The sequence below is a fragment of the Musca autumnalis genome, unplaced genomic scaffold, assembly GCF_047663935.1.
Source record: "Musca autumnalis isolate F117 unplaced genomic scaffold, ASM4766393v1 scaffold_5, whole genome shotgun sequence".
Taxonomy (NCBI): Eukaryota; Metazoa; Arthropoda; class Insecta; order Diptera; family Muscidae; genus Musca; species Musca autumnalis.
Genome location: NW_027412088.1, coordinates 69,681,191 through 69,699,253, shown reverse-complemented (window position 1 = coordinate 69,699,253; position 18,063 = coordinate 69,681,191). Strand labels below are relative to the sequence as shown.

Genomic DNA, 18,063 nt, shown 5'->3' with positions numbered 1-18,063 from the left:
CGGCTAAGCCGACTGATACTTTTTTACTTGTTTGTAATCACGCTACAAGTCGCAATTTTGATAGGATAGTCAAGAAATTATGGTGGTTAATAGGGCTCCCAGAAAGGAAGAAGTATATTTAGTTTGGTGATGGTCCGATAATATACAAGAGTCGAAATGGACAAAAAAAAACGAATGTTGACAAAAGTTCAAAGTTTTATTCTTATGTGAATATCTCCGCTTTCAGTAGTCCTATTTCAAAAGGAAAGCCCGTCAATGGATGATGAAAGTATCATCTTTACTATGATGCAAAATAGGTTTGCGAACATCCCACTTTCCCTTTTTTATTTGAATTGTACTGGTTGGATGTGTTTCGACAGTGAAGATATGTTCCCAATTGCTTTACCAAAATTGGTGAAATGCTTGTGATGTTGAAAAAGATTCTGGGATATACCAATTTCCAATTTATGCAATTTTATTTCGATGTCAGATATTTCTGCTTCTGTTGGACATATTCCAAGGAGAGAGCTTGATAACACTGTGCAACATTTTTAAGGTGATCTTGTGCAAACAATTCGAACTGAGGATTTTTTGAAAGTACAGGCCCAAACGACAATAAACCCTAGTTTGGTTTTGTTGTGTCAGATCCAGCTCTGATTTTATGACCCATCTAAACGTGGTTAAATATTGAGTTTTTAAAGAAATTCAGGGGCTATATCTCTGAACCCAAGGCGAATCTTCTTCTGACCTCTGAAGCAAATTTGTAGATAAGGACAAGAATAAAATATTTGGAGAAATAATGAACTGGAAAAACTAAATTTATTGCCTCAAAATTCGAAATATATGCAAAAATGCCACAATTTTTATACATTTCGTACCGTATCTCCAAAACCGTTAAAAATGTCAATAATGTAGTGAAATCCGAAATGCGAGAATAAACTGTTGGTGTGAACTGTGTTTGAAATATGTGTTGTAAAAGGTATGATGCAAAATACCGCTGAAACAACGTTAATTAAACATTTTAGAGTTTCAGAATGGTCTAAAGAATTGTTGAGAACATTATTTGGAAGATTTTTGCAAAAGGTTACTTGGTTCAACTCCCAACATTTTAGCCGATACTGACCACAATTTCAGCAATTACGTAAAATTTTCTACATTTTATAGATTTTGATGCTCTAGATGGAGTTTTTCTTATGTGGTTTTTTCAAAAGATAAGTTCTACTAGTTTCGGGCTACAATATTGCTAAAGACAGAAAGGCCAAATTCCTATTCGTTTCTGAGATAAAGGCCTGATAAATGCAAAAAAGTGTAGATTTAGCCCGGTTTAGATGAGGCCATAAAATCCGAACTGGATCTGACAGGACAAAACCCTACTAGGTTTTTTGTAGTCTAAATATGTACTTTCAAAAAATGCATGCTAGAAGTTGTTTGCATTTTCAGTGTCGCATAGTGTAATTAAACTGAACCATCTGAGCTCTAAATTAATACAAAATTTGTCACTTATGTTAAAATATTATCTTTAAGTTTTTGCCTTTTTAGGGTCGAAGGCCATTGTTTGTGAGATTTTAATTAATTTAATTAATCGAGCTTTATGACCTAAGGAGATTACATTGAAAAATTGCTATCTAGCGAAGTCCTACACACACACATAAACAGCTATGCGGTCGTTTCGTTGACTGGTTAGGCTAACATCCTCAGGCATATTAGATGTTGTTGTTGCCAGACAATTTTCACCATTTGGGGCCTCTCTTTATACATCCAAGATTTCAAATTGAACCTTTTTTATTTCCAAAGACGACTCATGTGTGCCCCTTCTATTCCAGAAATCAATTTTTTTCAATATTACATTCATATTACAGCCAATGGCTTTTTTCCATCGTAGACTGTATATGTAGGTGAAAAGTTTAGTATCTCCTTAAAAATGCTTACGAGTGAAAAGCTTATGCACAGGGGTAGTGGTGTAGGGTATCACATAGTCGGCTCCGTTCCGGCTATAGCCTTTTCTCACATGTTTTTGATTTATTTGTGTCATTTTTCAAATTTTTGTTGTACATTATGTGGCCACCAATGCGTATACATTATGCAAACATGTATACGCCACATATACTAATTTTTTTGTTCAAGGCTACCATTGCAATTTTATAGCTGTATTTTTCGAGGATTTTACATTGAATGCATCAAAATAATGATGATTTATTTTGACTAAATCCTCTTAATTTCTGACATTTTAAAGTACATTATAAACCACAGATTTTTATATACTTTATATTTTTAAACCATTAATAAGCCATTACACATCCATGCAAACGTGTTTTACTATTTAAAGCAATTGGTGATGTACAAATCTAAATAAAATTCAAATAAATAATGTCATAATTGCCCCCATTGTCGTTATCCGAACAATGCTTTGTGGCAACCCGATTTCTATTAGCCAGTTAATCGTTTGTTTTAAGGCGATGCTAATCACATTTAATAACACCGCAATCATCACTTTTTTGACAGTTTATTATATTTTATATTATTAACCAGATTTTTATATCTTAGGGGCTTATCTCACACACCATTTGAGTGAAAGAGGGGAGGGAACATCCCTTCTTCTTTCTTCTTCGACTTTTTCTTATTAGGAAGAATTAATTATTTGTCTGCCAGTGGCTTTCTGTATTTAATTCAACAAATTTTACGAGTTTTTGTTTGATTTTATTTTTGATTTTTTGTTGTCTTTTTATTGTTGTTGTGATTATTCATAGATAATGTCTTGTTGTTGTAATAATTTAACATTTCTATTAATATTTATAAATCGCATGCGTTGTCGTTGTTGTTAAGCTTCAAGATAGAAATGTTCAATGACTGACTGACAGTGCCGCATTTCAGATGAGAGATTTTTAATCTCTTGGCCATTTGCATAAATTAAGAGAATTTTGTTAGTATAGTTTATTGTGCAGAGGGGGCTAGACCTACTTTACCGTTATTATTATTCATGCTTCTCATTCTGTGTCTTATGTTTACACAGAAACCTATTTATATGTTTCGTTATGTGTAACAGTTTTGTAACGTGTGATTTTTATTGGCATTCTTTTGTTGAAATTATACAACCAAATTTATGTAGGTCGTATGAAATTTTCAAACAAAACGACGTAGTTTTTGAACTTACCATAGTAGCCATTCTTGCAGCTGGATAGTAGCCGGGCAATTTTCCGGAGGCTATTAAATTTCGTCGTTTATTGTGTTCATCAACAAAAACATGCCGATAGGGATTTATGTCAATTATTTTGGCATCAGGTTGACAACGAGGTGCGAAGAACTGAAAAACAGAATTAAATGATTCATTAATACTGTTGTGTTAGAAAAAATCTTATTAACACAAATATGATAAGAATTGATAGTGTTGTCGAATTCGGTTATCCGGTTTTCCCTTATGTCATGTTCACACGAGCGTTTCAATTACGTTGTTCGCCTGTCGAACGACGTACACGAATTAACCCGTTTCCACGACACCATTCGTAATTAACAGAAACATAAACAAAATTTGCTTCATTTTTGTTTCCTTGTTTTCACGAAAATTTGGACCGAAAACACATAAAATTTGCATTAAATGAATAGGAAAAGCAATAGACTTTCCTTCAAATGTATCGTCTTTATTTAACTACACACATTTCATTCATATTTTCCATTAATTCTGAAAATTTTGGTATTTTCAATATATTTTTATATGTTTCTATTTTCAAAATTAAAGAGAGAGAGACACGTCAAAACATTGCTTGTATATACAGACTTTCAGTTATTTGTTTCCATTTTGATTCTGATTTTTTACGCGGTTTTGAACTAATGGACAAGAAAATGTGTGTGGAATTAAGAAGGAAACACAACCATCTTCCTTCTGCATCTGTATAAAATGTTTAGTTCATTAATCTTCATTCATCTTTTTCCTTTTTTCTAAAAATTTTTGTGTTTTCAACAAATTTTTTAATTTTGAATTTAGACATGTCATAATTATTTTTTTCGATAAATTCTCTCATTTGTTAGGGATGGGACATATTTTATCATCGTTCAGAGAGTATTTCTACTCGAACAACGTAAAAAAAGTCGTTCGTTCACAAAATTTTGTGTGGGGAAATAAGTAATTTATTCGTAGTTATGGGTCGAACAACGAATAGAGAACGAACGACGTACCGTGGAAACGGGCTATTATAACTAATAATGATTGTTTCAAAATTTTGACATTTTCGGTTAATTCATTTGCTGCCAAAAAAAAAAATAAAATAATCAAAAATTAATAAATCGGTTTCAGAAAATTTGGAGTCGATTTAGTCAAGTTAGTCCTTCCGTCTGTCTTTCTCCGGCTAGCTGGTGCGCACTATAACCGATTCGTTACAAAATTTGGTATTCGTAATATTTTGTCTAAGCTTAGTTTGAGTTCGAAGATGGGCCATATCAGTATCATATAAGTCCACACCTTCGGGTACCACCCTTACAAAAGGGCAACATTTTTCTCCACTCCTTCAGGCCTTAAAATTGGCCATAAAATTTAATTTGGGTGGAAGCTGTGGCTATATGTATGTTAACAAGTAAAAAAATATCAGTTGACTTTGCCGACAGAGATATAATACCCTAAGCCTATGTGAATTGAAACAATATTCGAAGAAATATTACGATATGCAAAGTGTGGACCAACCCAACTCTCGCTTCTAGAGTTGTTGTGCGCGTGGCTGGTGGTGAAATTCGAAGGTGGTGCTTGTTGGGTAGCGGTTTTTACAGCTTTCGAGTCATTTTCTCAAAAAGTATGGCCTTACTTCTCAAAAACAAAAAAACTTGTACCATCGTAATAGGGGCCTGTTGCAAGAGAAATCAACAGATTCGGGAGGAGGTCCTAAACTGAACTTTTCCGAAGGGGTTGACATATATAGTCCATATTCTAACCGGATCTATGTTTCGTAGAAATATCACCATGTGCAAAGTATGAATCAAATCGGTTACTGCCTTCGAGAGTTATCGTGCGCACTACTTTAATGAAAAGTTTTGTACTTTTGTGGGGGAAGTACCCAAAAGGAGTGGACCGATACAGCCCATCTTAGAACTTGATTTTAGTTTGCGCAAGATATTACGACTGCCAAATTTTGGACCAATTCGCTTTACCCTTTCGAGAGATATTGTGCACTCTATCCACCACACATTGTGCCATAGCGGATTTTTACAGCTATTGGGCCATTTTCTTTACGAAGTATGGACTTGCCCCTGAAATAACTTGTACCATCGTAATGGGGGCAGTGAATACAAGTTGTTACAACAAAAATAAAAAGCGATTGGAGAGCGGGTACTAAACTGAACTTTGCCGACATTATGTGAGGTACCCGATGGTTGACCAATTGAGTCCATATTGGAACCTCATCTAAGTCTGGTAGAAATCTCACGATGTGCAAAGTATGAACCAAATCGGTTACTCCCTTCAAGGGTTATCGTGAGCACAGATTTTCTGAACATTTTCGAACTTTTGTGGGGGAGATACCGGAAGGAGTGGACCGATATAACCCATCTTTGAATTTAAATTAGGTTTGGACATAATATTACAAAAGCCAAATTTTGGACGTAATCGGTGTATCCGTTCCAGAGTTATCGTACGCTCCAGCCAGCCAGATGTACAGAAATGGCTAAATCAACTCCAAATTGTCTGAAACGGATTTCGTCCAAACATGCTTGGGGTTTAAAACCATTATTTCGATGAAGCACATTTTGCCCGTATGAAAGTGTATATGGGAAATGTTGCCAAATCTTTCATATTCCATTTTCAAAAAATTTAAATTTTTTTCGCGCTACATTAACGATTTTTGTGTACATAGGTTAAGAAATAATTCCCCAGTATAAATTGGTTCGGGAGCAAATTTTTGGTTGTAGGAAAAAATCTATAGCAGTATTTCTTTTATTTTTCTCGAAACTCCCAAGAAAAATGGGCGGATTATTATAATTATTCTTATTATTATTGTTAGTATTATTATTATTATTATTATTATTGTTATTATTATTATTATTATTATTATTATTATTATTATTATTATTATTATTATTATTATTATTATTATTATTATTATTATTATTATTATTATTATTATTATTATTATTATTATTATTATTATTATTATTATTATTATTATTACTATTATTATTATTATTATTTTATCTATGTAAATTGACATTGAAAAAAATTATCGGGCTGTTGGGATAAATCATTAGGCTTCTTTAACGGAAATAGAGTTAAAAGAAACTATTGCAATTTATGTGCATTTTAAATAACGTGTAAATCGCGTAATTATCCAAATCACTTTGTCCGCATTATATTTTTCTCATCTTAGCATTAAAAAACCTATGTATAAAACTAATTTGCGCAAAATGCATACAATTTTGTTCCACATTTGGTTTCAATGTCATCCACATCGATATATCTATATATAGAGTTGTGCCAAAGGAACTACATGGAACTGTCTCGTTCATTTCGCAGTTCCAATGGTCCACCTATTTTCTTTGAACAAACTGCGTATACTTAATATCACACGTTATATTTCATGATGTTACTCATACGTTATGGAACTAGTACAAGGAACTAGGAACTAGATTACCCAACTCTATCTATATATATATAAAAGAGCTTAGTGAGTGAGTGACTGAGTGACTGACATATCATCGCCCAGACGAAACCGCTGAAGCTAGAATGCTGTTGACTGTGGGTTGCTGTCGGTGTGTAGGGGTGAGATAAGGCTGGGTTTTTGGAAATTCGACCTAGAAGGGTATGAAAAGTACTAAAAGGTACTAAATATGGTACCCTTTGTATTAGGCAAACGGGAAGATCTAGAATTCTGAAATTTGGAATGAGGATAACTGATGGAGAGTTAGAAAGATGTATCAAAGGGTTTTTGGAAATTCGACCTATAAGTGTACGAAAAGTTACTAAATTTGGTACCAATTGTATATTTTGAGCGGATATAGCTACAATCTTCATATTTGGTATGGGAGTCAAGGTTGGGAAGTGGTGTTGATATAAGGAAATGATTTTGGAAGTTCGTACTTATGTGTACGAGTAGTACTAAATGGTACTAAATTTGGTACAATTTGGATTTGGGTGAAAGGATAGTGCTAAAAACCTGAAATTTAGAATTTAGATTACCGTTGAAGTGTACGATTGAGATATGGGGGTAGTTTTGGAAATTCATACTTATGTGTACGAAAAGTACTAAATGGTACCAAATTTGGTACATTTGGATTTAGATAGACATGGAAACCTGAAATTTGGAATTAATATTACTGATGGAGTGAAGGATTTAGGTAGTTTTGGAAATGCTTACTTATGGGTACGAAAAGTAGTAAACGGTACTAAATTTGGTACAAATTATATTTGGGTGAACGGATAGAGCTGGAATCCTGAAATTTGGAATTTAATTACTTTTGGAGCGTAGGATTGAGTTAGTCTTGGAAATTCGTACTTATGGGTACGGAAAGTACTAAATGGTACTAAATTTGGTACAATTTAAATTTAGTTGAACGGATAGAGTTGGAACCCTGAAATTAAGGTTACTGATGGAGTGTAGGATTGAGGTAGTTTTGGAAATTCATACTTATGGGTACGGAAAGTAAAAAATGTACTAAATTTGGTACAATTTGGAATAAGGATTACTGATGGAGTGTAGGATTGAGGTAGTTTTGGAAATTCATACTTATGGGTACGGAAAGTACAAAATGTACTAAATTTGGTACAACTTATATTTGGGTGAACGGATAGAGTTGGAATCCTGAAATTTGGAATAAGGATTACTGATGGGTACGGAAAGTACAAAATGTACTAAATTTGGTACAATTTATATTTGGGTGAACGGATAGAGTTGGAATCCTGAAATTTGGAATTAAGATTACTGATGGAGTGTTTGATTGAGGTAGTTTTGGAAATTCATACTTATGGGTACGGAAAGTACTAAATGTACTAAATTTGGTACAATTTATATTTGGGTGAACGGATAGAGTTGGAATCCTGAAATTCCGAATTAAGGTTACTGTTGGAGTGTAGGATTGAGGAAGTTTTGGAAATTCGTACTTATGGGTACGGAAAGTACTAAATGTACTAAATTTGGTACAATTTGGATTTGGGTGAACGGATAGAGCTGGAATCCTGAAATTTGGAATTTAATTACTTTTGGAGTGTAGTTAGTCTTGGAAATTCGTACTTATGGGTACGGAAAATACTAAATTTGGTACAATTTAAATTTAGTTGAACGGATAGAGTTGGAATCCTGAAATTTCGAATTAAGGTTACTGATGGAGTGTAGGATTGATGTAGTTTGGAAGTTCATACTTATGGGTACGGAAAGTACAATATGTACTAAATTTGGTACAATTTACATATATTTGGGTGAACGGATAGAGTTGGATTCCTGAAATTTGGAATTAAAATTACTGATGGAGTGTAGGATTGATGTAGTTTTGGAAATTCATACTTATGGGTACGAAAAGTACTAAATTTGGTACACTTTGGATTTGGGGGAACGAATAGAGATGGGATCCTGAAATTTGGAATTATGATTACTGTTGGATTGACTTAGTCTTGGAAATTCGGAAAGTACTAAATGGTACTAAATATGGTACAATTAAATTTAGGAGGACGGATAGAGGTAGAATCCTCAAAATTTCGAATTATGATTACTTATGGAGTGTAGGATTGAGGTAGCTTTCGAAATTCGTACTTATGGGTACGGAAAGTATTAAATGGTACTAAGTTTGGTACATTTTGGATTTGGGTGTACAGATAGAGCTGGAATCGTGAAATTTATAATTAAGATTACTTATGGAGTGTTGCATTGAGGTAGCTTTGGAAATTCGTACTTATGGGTACGAAAATTAATAAATGATACCAAATTTGGTAAAATTTTGATTTGGGTGGACGGATAGAGGTGGAATCCTCAAATTCGCAATTACTGTTGGAGATAGTGGAATTCGGAAATTTTGTATTATAGCGGCTGTTGGTGTGTAGGGTTGAGATATGGATGTGGTTTGGATATACATGCAATAAGTGTACGAAAATTACTAAATGGCACAGAATTTGGTCCAAACTGTTATTGTGTAAAGGGGTAGAGATGAAATTTTGAAATTCGGTATTAGTATAGCAGTTGACGTTTAGAGTGGAGATAGAAAAGAAGTTTTGCAAATTCGTACTAATGTATACGAAAAATTCTAAATCGCGGTTTGGATATACAGTATGCAAAGTTCATATTCGTACAAACTTCAAAAATGAATAAAATCGTTATTAATTCCATATTTTATATTAAAATATAATATAATTAATGGGGATTACTATATCGAAGAAAGATTTAAAAATAACAAAACAAATTTTTAATTTACTCCATCATTTAGGTATAGATGGCGCCTGTGTGGGTGGCAAAGTTCGTATTCATATACCTAGAAGCACTATATATTTGAGGTATTTAAGGATTTTTAAAGCAAAATACCACCAATTTTTTGTTTTCTTCTTTTAGAGTGGCTCTGCTCTAGAATAATGTAAAAATAATGATAATTTGATAAAACATTTTGCATGAATAAAATGTCGGACGAACATCAGAAATACTAAAAAAAATATGTATGGCAATTTATTCTCGAATTTTGGACGGAAATAGCTAATAGCGGTCCTTCTGCAACAATGTTCTAGGTCTTATATGAAAATAAATGTTGCAAACGGCTAAGGTAACGTAAAGTCATTTTTGGTTTCTATGTCGCAAAAATCGCAAGTTCTGTTTTATATTTGGCATAAAATGTATTGAAGTATAAGAATAGGGTTTCGAAAATTTTGTTATGTCAAGACATATCGGAAATTACGAGAAAAAATAGATAATTAAGGGCGAAAATTTCCCCGAAAATAATGAATTTCTTCAATAGGTTACCCCACGTTCTTTCTTGGCAAATTTACTTAATTCTTTTGACATTTATGCATTCATGTAGGACCGTATGGTAAAGAAATATAATTTTCTACAAATAAAAATCATTGTTTTTGCAATTTTATCAATCATAACCCTCGTGATAGTAAGCGTAAAATTTCAGTCGCACGGAGACAGTATAAAGACATCTACAGTTTAATTGTTCCTCATAATTTCTCACAGTTTTCGATATAAAATGATTTTCGAAACCCTATTCTAAAACGTATCACAAATTCCAAAATTCGGTTGGAAAATGTGGATAAAATTTTCAAAATACCCACATCGTTCTAATAAAACATGGACTGGAATTTAAAATGTAGGCCGCTATTGAAGTGTACAGTTCTTTTTTTTGAAATTCGAACAAAACGTGTACGAGCAGTACTTGAAAGAAATTAAATATCAATTCAAATAGGTATTAGTTAGAGCTGGCAAACTATCGATATCGGCCCCATTCGATTTTTTCGATATTTCCGTTTCAAAATATCGATAAAATCGATACTATCGTACATTTCTTACTGCTATTTATTTAGAATCTAAAATTGCCGACAAATGTGTTTTGTTTACATTTCGCATGTCAGTGAAATACGAGGCGAATTAGAAAAGTTTGCGGGCCTAAGAACATGCAGTGTCGCCAGTCGTCATTTGACAATTTTTTGGAAAGTGTTACAATTTTTAGTCTGAGCGTAGTCAGGAGAGTTTGACATGGAATTTTCTTGTGAACATTTTCGTCCGATAATTTTTCACAACTTTAGACGTGGATAATCGCGGAAGGAGTGCATCGATCAAATTAAATCTTTGTATGTCAATAAAGAACCATCCTATAGCACTATGAAAAACTGGTTTAATGAATTCAATCGTGGCCCACATTCGCAAAAATAAAAAAACGAAGTTCCTGAGGGTCGTCTAAAAACTGTCGTAGTGCCAGAAAAAACTAGGTCGTGCGTGAACGTATAGTGCAAGATCACCATGTTATGTACCGCAAGATAAAGGCATCATTGGGTATTTATTCCACCAACTAACATTTGATATTGCATGAACACTTGCCGCAAGAAATGGGGGTTTTCTCGTCGGATCCCGCGTTGATCGGTGCAAGAAATTTCGAAAATTTCCGAAGGAGTAAACCGTGATAATTCATATTCGAAGTCGATGTATATCTGGAAGGAATAATACGATGTGCAAAGTTTGAAACAAATCGATTCATCTCTTCGATAGTTATCGTTCACATCATTTTACAGACAAATTTTGAACTTTTGTGGGGTAGGTACTCGAAGAATTGGACCGGTCGTGGCTCATATTCGAACTTAAACTAAGTTTGGGCAAAATATTACCAAATGCAAAATTTGGTTCGAATCGATCGATCCATTCGAGAGTTATCGTGATCACCAGCCAGACAGTCTGACAGACGGACGGACGTCGCCTCGTCAGCCTAAAGCTGAAAACACATACAACGTTTGGGTAAAGTTTTGTGTCGTTTTGGCCGTTTTTACACTGTTGGGCATGATGCCGAAAAATTCAAATTCATTTGAAATATATGCCGGCAAACACATCAACGCCGGACTTTGGAGCCGGCGTCGCCCTGTTGTTCTTGTTTTTTTGTCAACGCCCAACGCAAAACTTTACTCAAACGTTGGATGTGTTTTCAGCTTAAAGGCTGAGGGTGTAAAAACTTCTGGCTATTGCTTCTATGGCTTTTCTTTAGTGATGTCAAAATGGCCGATAGTATCGATATAAAAAACTATTCGTCGATATTGGCGTAAAAAATTAAGTATCGATAATATCGATATTTCCATCGATGGTTTGCCAGCTCTAGTATTAGTACATCAAAATGTTCAGTGTTCTCCATATTAAATATTGTTTATTTGTATATTATTCCTTTTCCGCTTGCGAAGTAGCGGGCATTTTGCTAGTATTTATATATTTTATACGATATATATTTATATATCGTATTCACCGGACTTGGCCCCCGCTTCTTCCTATATTGGTATGATTACAACAAACCGTCACCATCCTACAATGAAGGCTCTACAATGTTAACACATAAGGTTTGTATCTTAAGTCTTTCGTTTCGTTCATTTCATATTATCTTGTGTCAATGTTGACTTATGGGTCCCACTTGACCGTTTTTTAGTTATCTTTTGGAAAAATAAGTTGGCCATATTTTATTTTCAGCTGGAAAAATGAATTAAAAATTAATAAAAAATGACCTTCAAATAAAAATAAAATCAGCTTGAGCCAGGCTGGGGTTCGAACCCACGTCCTTGAAAAAACACATGGAAAAAAGTGTTGTCACGTCGTGTTAGTGTTCAGAACCAAACTCATAACTTTCAAAGGCTACGATAACGTTTGTCATGAAAGCCATACAAAGATTTGAACAAAAAATTCAACTTTGTAAAAAAACAAATTGCATTTGAAATAGGAAAAAAGTTAGATGATAGCAAAGCCGCCCCACAATCGATGTGTCTGAGGAGCCTTCCTAAACCAATGGCGAAACATGTCATGTCACACAGTGGTGGTTGTGTGGGTTCGTATCGTCGGCTTTCCTTTTTCAAAAAAGCATATTGGTCAGTAAGCTCGTCTCTAACGAGAAATTAATTAAAAATTAAGTGAATTTTTTTCGTAGTTTAATATTTTTTTAAACGGTTAATTTATTAGTGAAAACAATTTGTCATTGTTCGCCAATAATTAGCCCTTGTAGGGCGACTATAGTTTAAGACCTCGTTACGAGTCCTCATCAGTGCCCTAGTTTGTTGTTTGCGTATATGATCCACCGAAGTTATCTTTCAACAGCGTCCCAACTTCAATCGTCCGCTCGAAATGTAAAAGTGGCCAATGAAACAAACTCATTGAGAAGTTTTCTTTGTAACCACCTTATAACCTAAATAACCGTGCACAGACAAGAAAATGGGATTAAGCCAAACTATTTTGAAAAAAAAAACAAGTAAGAACGGCGTTAAGTTCGGCCCGGCCGAACTTGTTATACCCTCCACCACGAGTTCGTTTATGAAGAAGACTAAATACCAAATTCCAGCAATTTCGGTAAAACAATGTGGCTAACTTTCAAAATACCGAAATTTGGGAGGTACCGTTCTATGGGCGCTATATGAAGGCGTGGACCTGTACGGACCAATTTCGAGGGAAAAGTTTTATACTACCAAGGAAGACTAAATACCAGATTTCAGCCATTTCGGTGGAATATTGAAGCCACAACCTTTAAAATACCGAACATCGGGAGGTACAGTTCTATGGGGGCAATATGAAGGCTTAAACCTATACCTACAAATTTCAGGTAGAAAGTTCTTTACCCCCAACGAAGACTAAATACCAAATTTCAGCCATTTCGGTGGAATATTGAGGCAAAAACCTTCAAAACACCGTAAACTGGGAGATACCGTTCTGTGGGGGCTATATGAAGGCGTGAACCTATACCGAAAAATTTCATATGGAAAGTTTTATACTCCAAATGAATACCAAATTTCAGCCATTTCTGACGAATATTGAGGCCACAATCTTCAAAATACCGAACATCGGGAGGTACCGTTCTATGGGGACTGTATGAAGGCGTGGACCTATAGCGACAAATTTCATATGGAAAGTTTTATACCCCAAATAGAGACTAAATACCAAATTTCAGCCATGTTGGCTGAATATTGAGGCAACAACCTTCAAAATACCGAAAAGTGAGAGGTAGCGTTCTATGGGGGCTATATGAAGGTGTGGACGTATATCGACAAATTTCATATGCAAAGTTTTATACCCCAAATGAAGACTAAATTCCAGTCATTTCAGTGGAATATTGAGGCAACAACCTTTAAAATACTGAAAATCTGGAGGTATCGTTCTATGGGGTCTATATGAAGGCGTGGGCCTATACTTACAAAATTCTGGGGAAAAGTTTTAAACCCCCAACGAAGACTTAGTATCAAATTTCAGCCATTTCGCTGTGATAATGAAGCTAAAACCTTCAAAATACCGAAAATCGGGTGGTAACGTTTTATGGGGGGCTATATCAAAATGTGGACCGATATAGCCCATTTGTAATACAAAACATCCTATGAGTAATATAAGCTTACAAAACTAAATTACAAAGCTCTCTCTTAAAAATTGCGAACTGTATCTTGATTTCAACAGACGGACAGACGGACATGGTTATATCGACTTAGATGTTTACCCTGATCAAGAAAATATATACTTTATAGGGTATCCGATGTGTATTTCGATGTGCTACAAACGGAATGACAAATTTAATTATATCCTCCATATTATGGTGGAGGGTATACAAAATGTAACAGCAATCCAAATTAGGAACGTCATTGCTCTTATAATGAAAACAACAATTTAGTTTTATCTTTCTTAAAAATCAGCGACACAGTGGAGTAGTTTGTTTTGTCTGCAAACACTGTTGTTTGGGTAATATGTGGGTGCCAAAGAAAACTTCTTAATGAGGTTGTTTCTTTGATCGTTCTTATTTTCATTTCCCTAAACAAATCGGGGGGACAAATTTACCTTTCTCAAATATCTCCGATTTTTTGTAATCGTGAGACAATTTTCTTTCAGGGTGACTTTGTTTCCAAAAATACAACTGAAATCAAAGGAATGCCAGTTCAAGGATCATGTTCTCGTGCTTTGTATTATTGTTTACAACGATATCTGTTTTTTGCAAGTTAGCAGCACTTCCCCAGATAAAGGTCCCGATAATTTCCAACAAACCTACATATACTAACCAAAATTGTGTTTTTCGTTTTATAACAAGAAGAGAATTTGTGTTTTTATTTAATCTGTTCGCGTTCGAAGTGTCTGTATTGGATACTGATGTTTTTTTACTTAATATGATGTAAATCGTCAAATTTAACATAATAACATTGACTTACGCCATAATTTCCACATGCAATATGCCGCACATCGGTGCGACCATCACATAGCTGCGGATCACACCAGGAAAGTTGACACCAACCAAATGATAATTGCAAGGACAATAGTACAAATGATAACAACATTTTTCCACACATAATCATTTCAAATGGAACAATTATTTTTTTAGAAATATCGTTGTTTTAATATTTTGTGTTGTATAAATTAAAAAAAATATTTTTGAATTTTTATTTTTTATTTAACACTTATATTTTAATATCAAAACTTCACCAAATCAAAGAAACTCGCGGGCCTCTAATGGCTAGTCTATTTATTTAGGAAGTCGCCGAATGCCGGACTGCGGTTTGGACAATGTTTCACGTTGAGCCGTGAACTTAAAATGATGTGAATGGTGTTGAAATATAAACGGCTAGACTTCTAATCACTTGTTAAGTTGTCGTTGTTTTCTGTTTTTTGTTTTTGCTAATTCTTCCTTTCTTATATTTGCATATTTGAGTGTCTTTTAGCTTCTGTTAGTTTGTATTGCTGTTGTTGTTTCGTAAGCGTTTTGAAAATTTAGAACAAGCTTTTTAGTAATTCTTTAAAACATGGGTTTTATTATAGTCTTATTTTTTATTGTTTTCTCTTCTATTCAATATTCAATTTGGTATTCACATGTGTTAATTGCTTGTGTTTTCGATTTATTTGTGGGAGATATTTCTTTCTAGCGAAACTAGAAATTCTTTCCACGAGACTTTTATGTTTCTCGTTGTATCGATGGGAAGTCGTGTGAGTTGCCAACATGAATGACACAGTTTAAGATGTTTTTAATTAGCAAATATAAAACATAACAAAATTATGCAATAGTGTTGTTGGGGGTATAAAATGTTCGGAAATGCATAAACAAGATTTTATTTTTTTGAAAATATTTTTATTAATTTTTTTTTCACGGTAAATGTTGACAAACTGAAACTAATAAATTTATTAATTGGAGAAGAATAAATTAATAGAAAATGAATGAGTTGCACTACTGTGGGTCAAATAAAATAAGGGGCTTTACTTGTACTATTTTAACTTGTATTTTTGAAAAATTTTCGGTTCCATTCGTTTTAGAGTGGGATGTTTGTTAGCCGTGTAGTATCTTTTGTTTTGAGCAGCTTATGTAGGCAAAAGTAGCATCGCTTGGGCATTATTATTAATAATATGCGACGTGTTGGTGACACACTTTTCAAAAAAAGCCTATTGCCTTTAAAACAAAGGAAAAGAAAGCAAATCTCCCAAAAGCTGACGACCCTCACATACTGCACATGAATGAGTACAATTAGTGTTGCCAGATTTGACGATATATCGTCATTTTGACGATTTTTTGGCCCAAAATGGGAAAATGACGATTTGACTTTGATTTGATTTTATGCCCTGAAATTACGATTTTTCACATATGCCAAAATTACATGAAATAAAACAGAATAATTATATTTTAACCAAAATTCAACGAAAGAATTTGAGGAAAATAATGTTGCAATCTCGATTTTATGAGATTGTTTAATGTTTTTAGCAATTTCCAGCCAGATTGGCTATATTTAGGTATGTTTGAGATCTTTGTTGTTTAATGATAACTTAAAGACTAAATGTACAGAGTAAAAGAGTGTTGTTCATGATTGTTGAACATAAAAGTAATGCAAACTTCTATCAAACACATTAATTTTGCATTGGCGGATGCAAACTTCAATAAGGTACATATTTGGAATACTGGTAGTTTGAGCATTTTTCCTTACATTCGAATTATATCGGTTAAAAATGTTCGTTTAGTATTGTTAAGGGATACAAATTGTCTATCTCGTTGTGAAAAGTGTAGGAGCCCAGTTTTCTGCCCTCTTTAAGAGGACAGTTAATCTATCAGATTTGAATGACCATTTTTCCGATTTCCAACAAGCATAGTTGGCGATATTTGAAAAAAACTGTCGTTCAAAAGTGGCAGTGTATTTAACTGGCTGCATTATTGCATAATCGATAACAATAGGAAAGTTTTTTGCGTGTATTTTAATGAGATTAAGATAGATTTGCGTTGTATATCTTTTGTAGTCAGTCCCATTGCCATTATAACCATCGAAAAATTCACATTAAGCGGCAACCTAACCTAGTTTTGGACTATGTTGACGATTTTTTACGATTTTCCAAATATTATTGAAGATTTTTTTGACGATTTCCGATCAAAAACTGTCGGCAACGCTCGATGAAGAAAGCAAAAAGCCACATTACCAAAAATTTGTATAACTGTATCATACCATATTTGCCATGATGCCAGACGTGAATTTAGCTATAAATTTGTAGATATCAATTCGTCTCTCGGCTCACCCCTGTCAGAGCCATTTTCATATAGAAGAGAAGAAGTTTTTAACTAAGAGAGCAGAGTCTAAGGGAAGAACATGTCTCTACATATAGGAGAGGAAAGGTCGTCAATTAGTAGAGCAAAGGTCTTCAAGTAGAAGACTTCATATAAAAATTCATATAGAAGGCCAAAGGTCTTCATATAGAGGTCAGAGGTCTTCATACAGAAGGCCAGATGTCTTCATATATGAGGACAGAGGTCTTCATAAAGAAGGCCAGAGATCTTCATAAAGAAGGCCAGAGAGGTCTTCTTATAGAAGACCAAACTTATTGTTAGAGAAGGCCAGTAGTTTTGTTTAAGAAGTTTAAGTTTAGTTTTGTTTAAGTAGTCTTCATATACAAGGCCAGATATCTTCATATAGAAGTGATTGGGTCTTTATATAGAAATCAATAGGTCTTCATATAGAAGCAAGAAGTCTTCATTTATAAGGCCAGAGGTATTCATATAGAAAAACAGAAGTCTTCATATATAAAGAGAGATGTTTTCATACAGAAGGTTAGAGCTCATATAGAAGGCCAGAGGTCTACATATAGAAGGCCGAAGTTCTTCATAAGAAGGCAGAGGTATTGTTATAGAATACCAAAGATTTCCATATAGAAGGCCAGAGATCTTCTTATAGAGTTAGGTATGTTTGTAGAAGGCCAAAAGTCTTCATATAAAAGGCCAGAGGTTTTCATATAGAGGTTCAGAGGTCTTCATATATAAAGCAAAGGTTTTCAAGTAGAAGACTTCATATAAAAATTCATAAAGAGGTCAGAGGTCTTCAGATGTCTTCATATACAAGGCCAGATATCTTCATATAGAAGTGATTGGGTCTTTATATAGAAATCAAGATGTCTTCGTGTAGAAGCAAGAAGTCTTCATATATAAGGCCAAAGGTATTCACATAGAAATACAGAAGTC

At 34.0% G+C, this 18,063-nt stretch overlaps 1 protein-coding gene across 1 annotated transcript in view; it reads right to left on the bottom strand.

The window, feature by feature from the left end:
• LOC141405816 (antigen 5 like allergen Cul n 1-like) overlaps positions 1–15,173 on the bottom strand; it is a 39,639-nt gene extending 24,466 nt beyond the window's left edge. The window contains exons 1-2 of the mRNA XM_073990550.1: positions 14,792–15,173; positions 3,131–3,280 (exon numbers count right to left, since the gene is read on the bottom strand). Coding sequence (XP_073846651.1) covers positions 3,131–3,280; positions 14,792–14,935 — 294 coding nt within the window. The 5' untranslated portion in view covers positions 14,936–15,173. The remainder of the gene's footprint in view (positions 1–3,130; positions 3,281–14,791) is intronic.
• Positions 15,174–18,063: the final 2,890 nt, after the last annotated feature.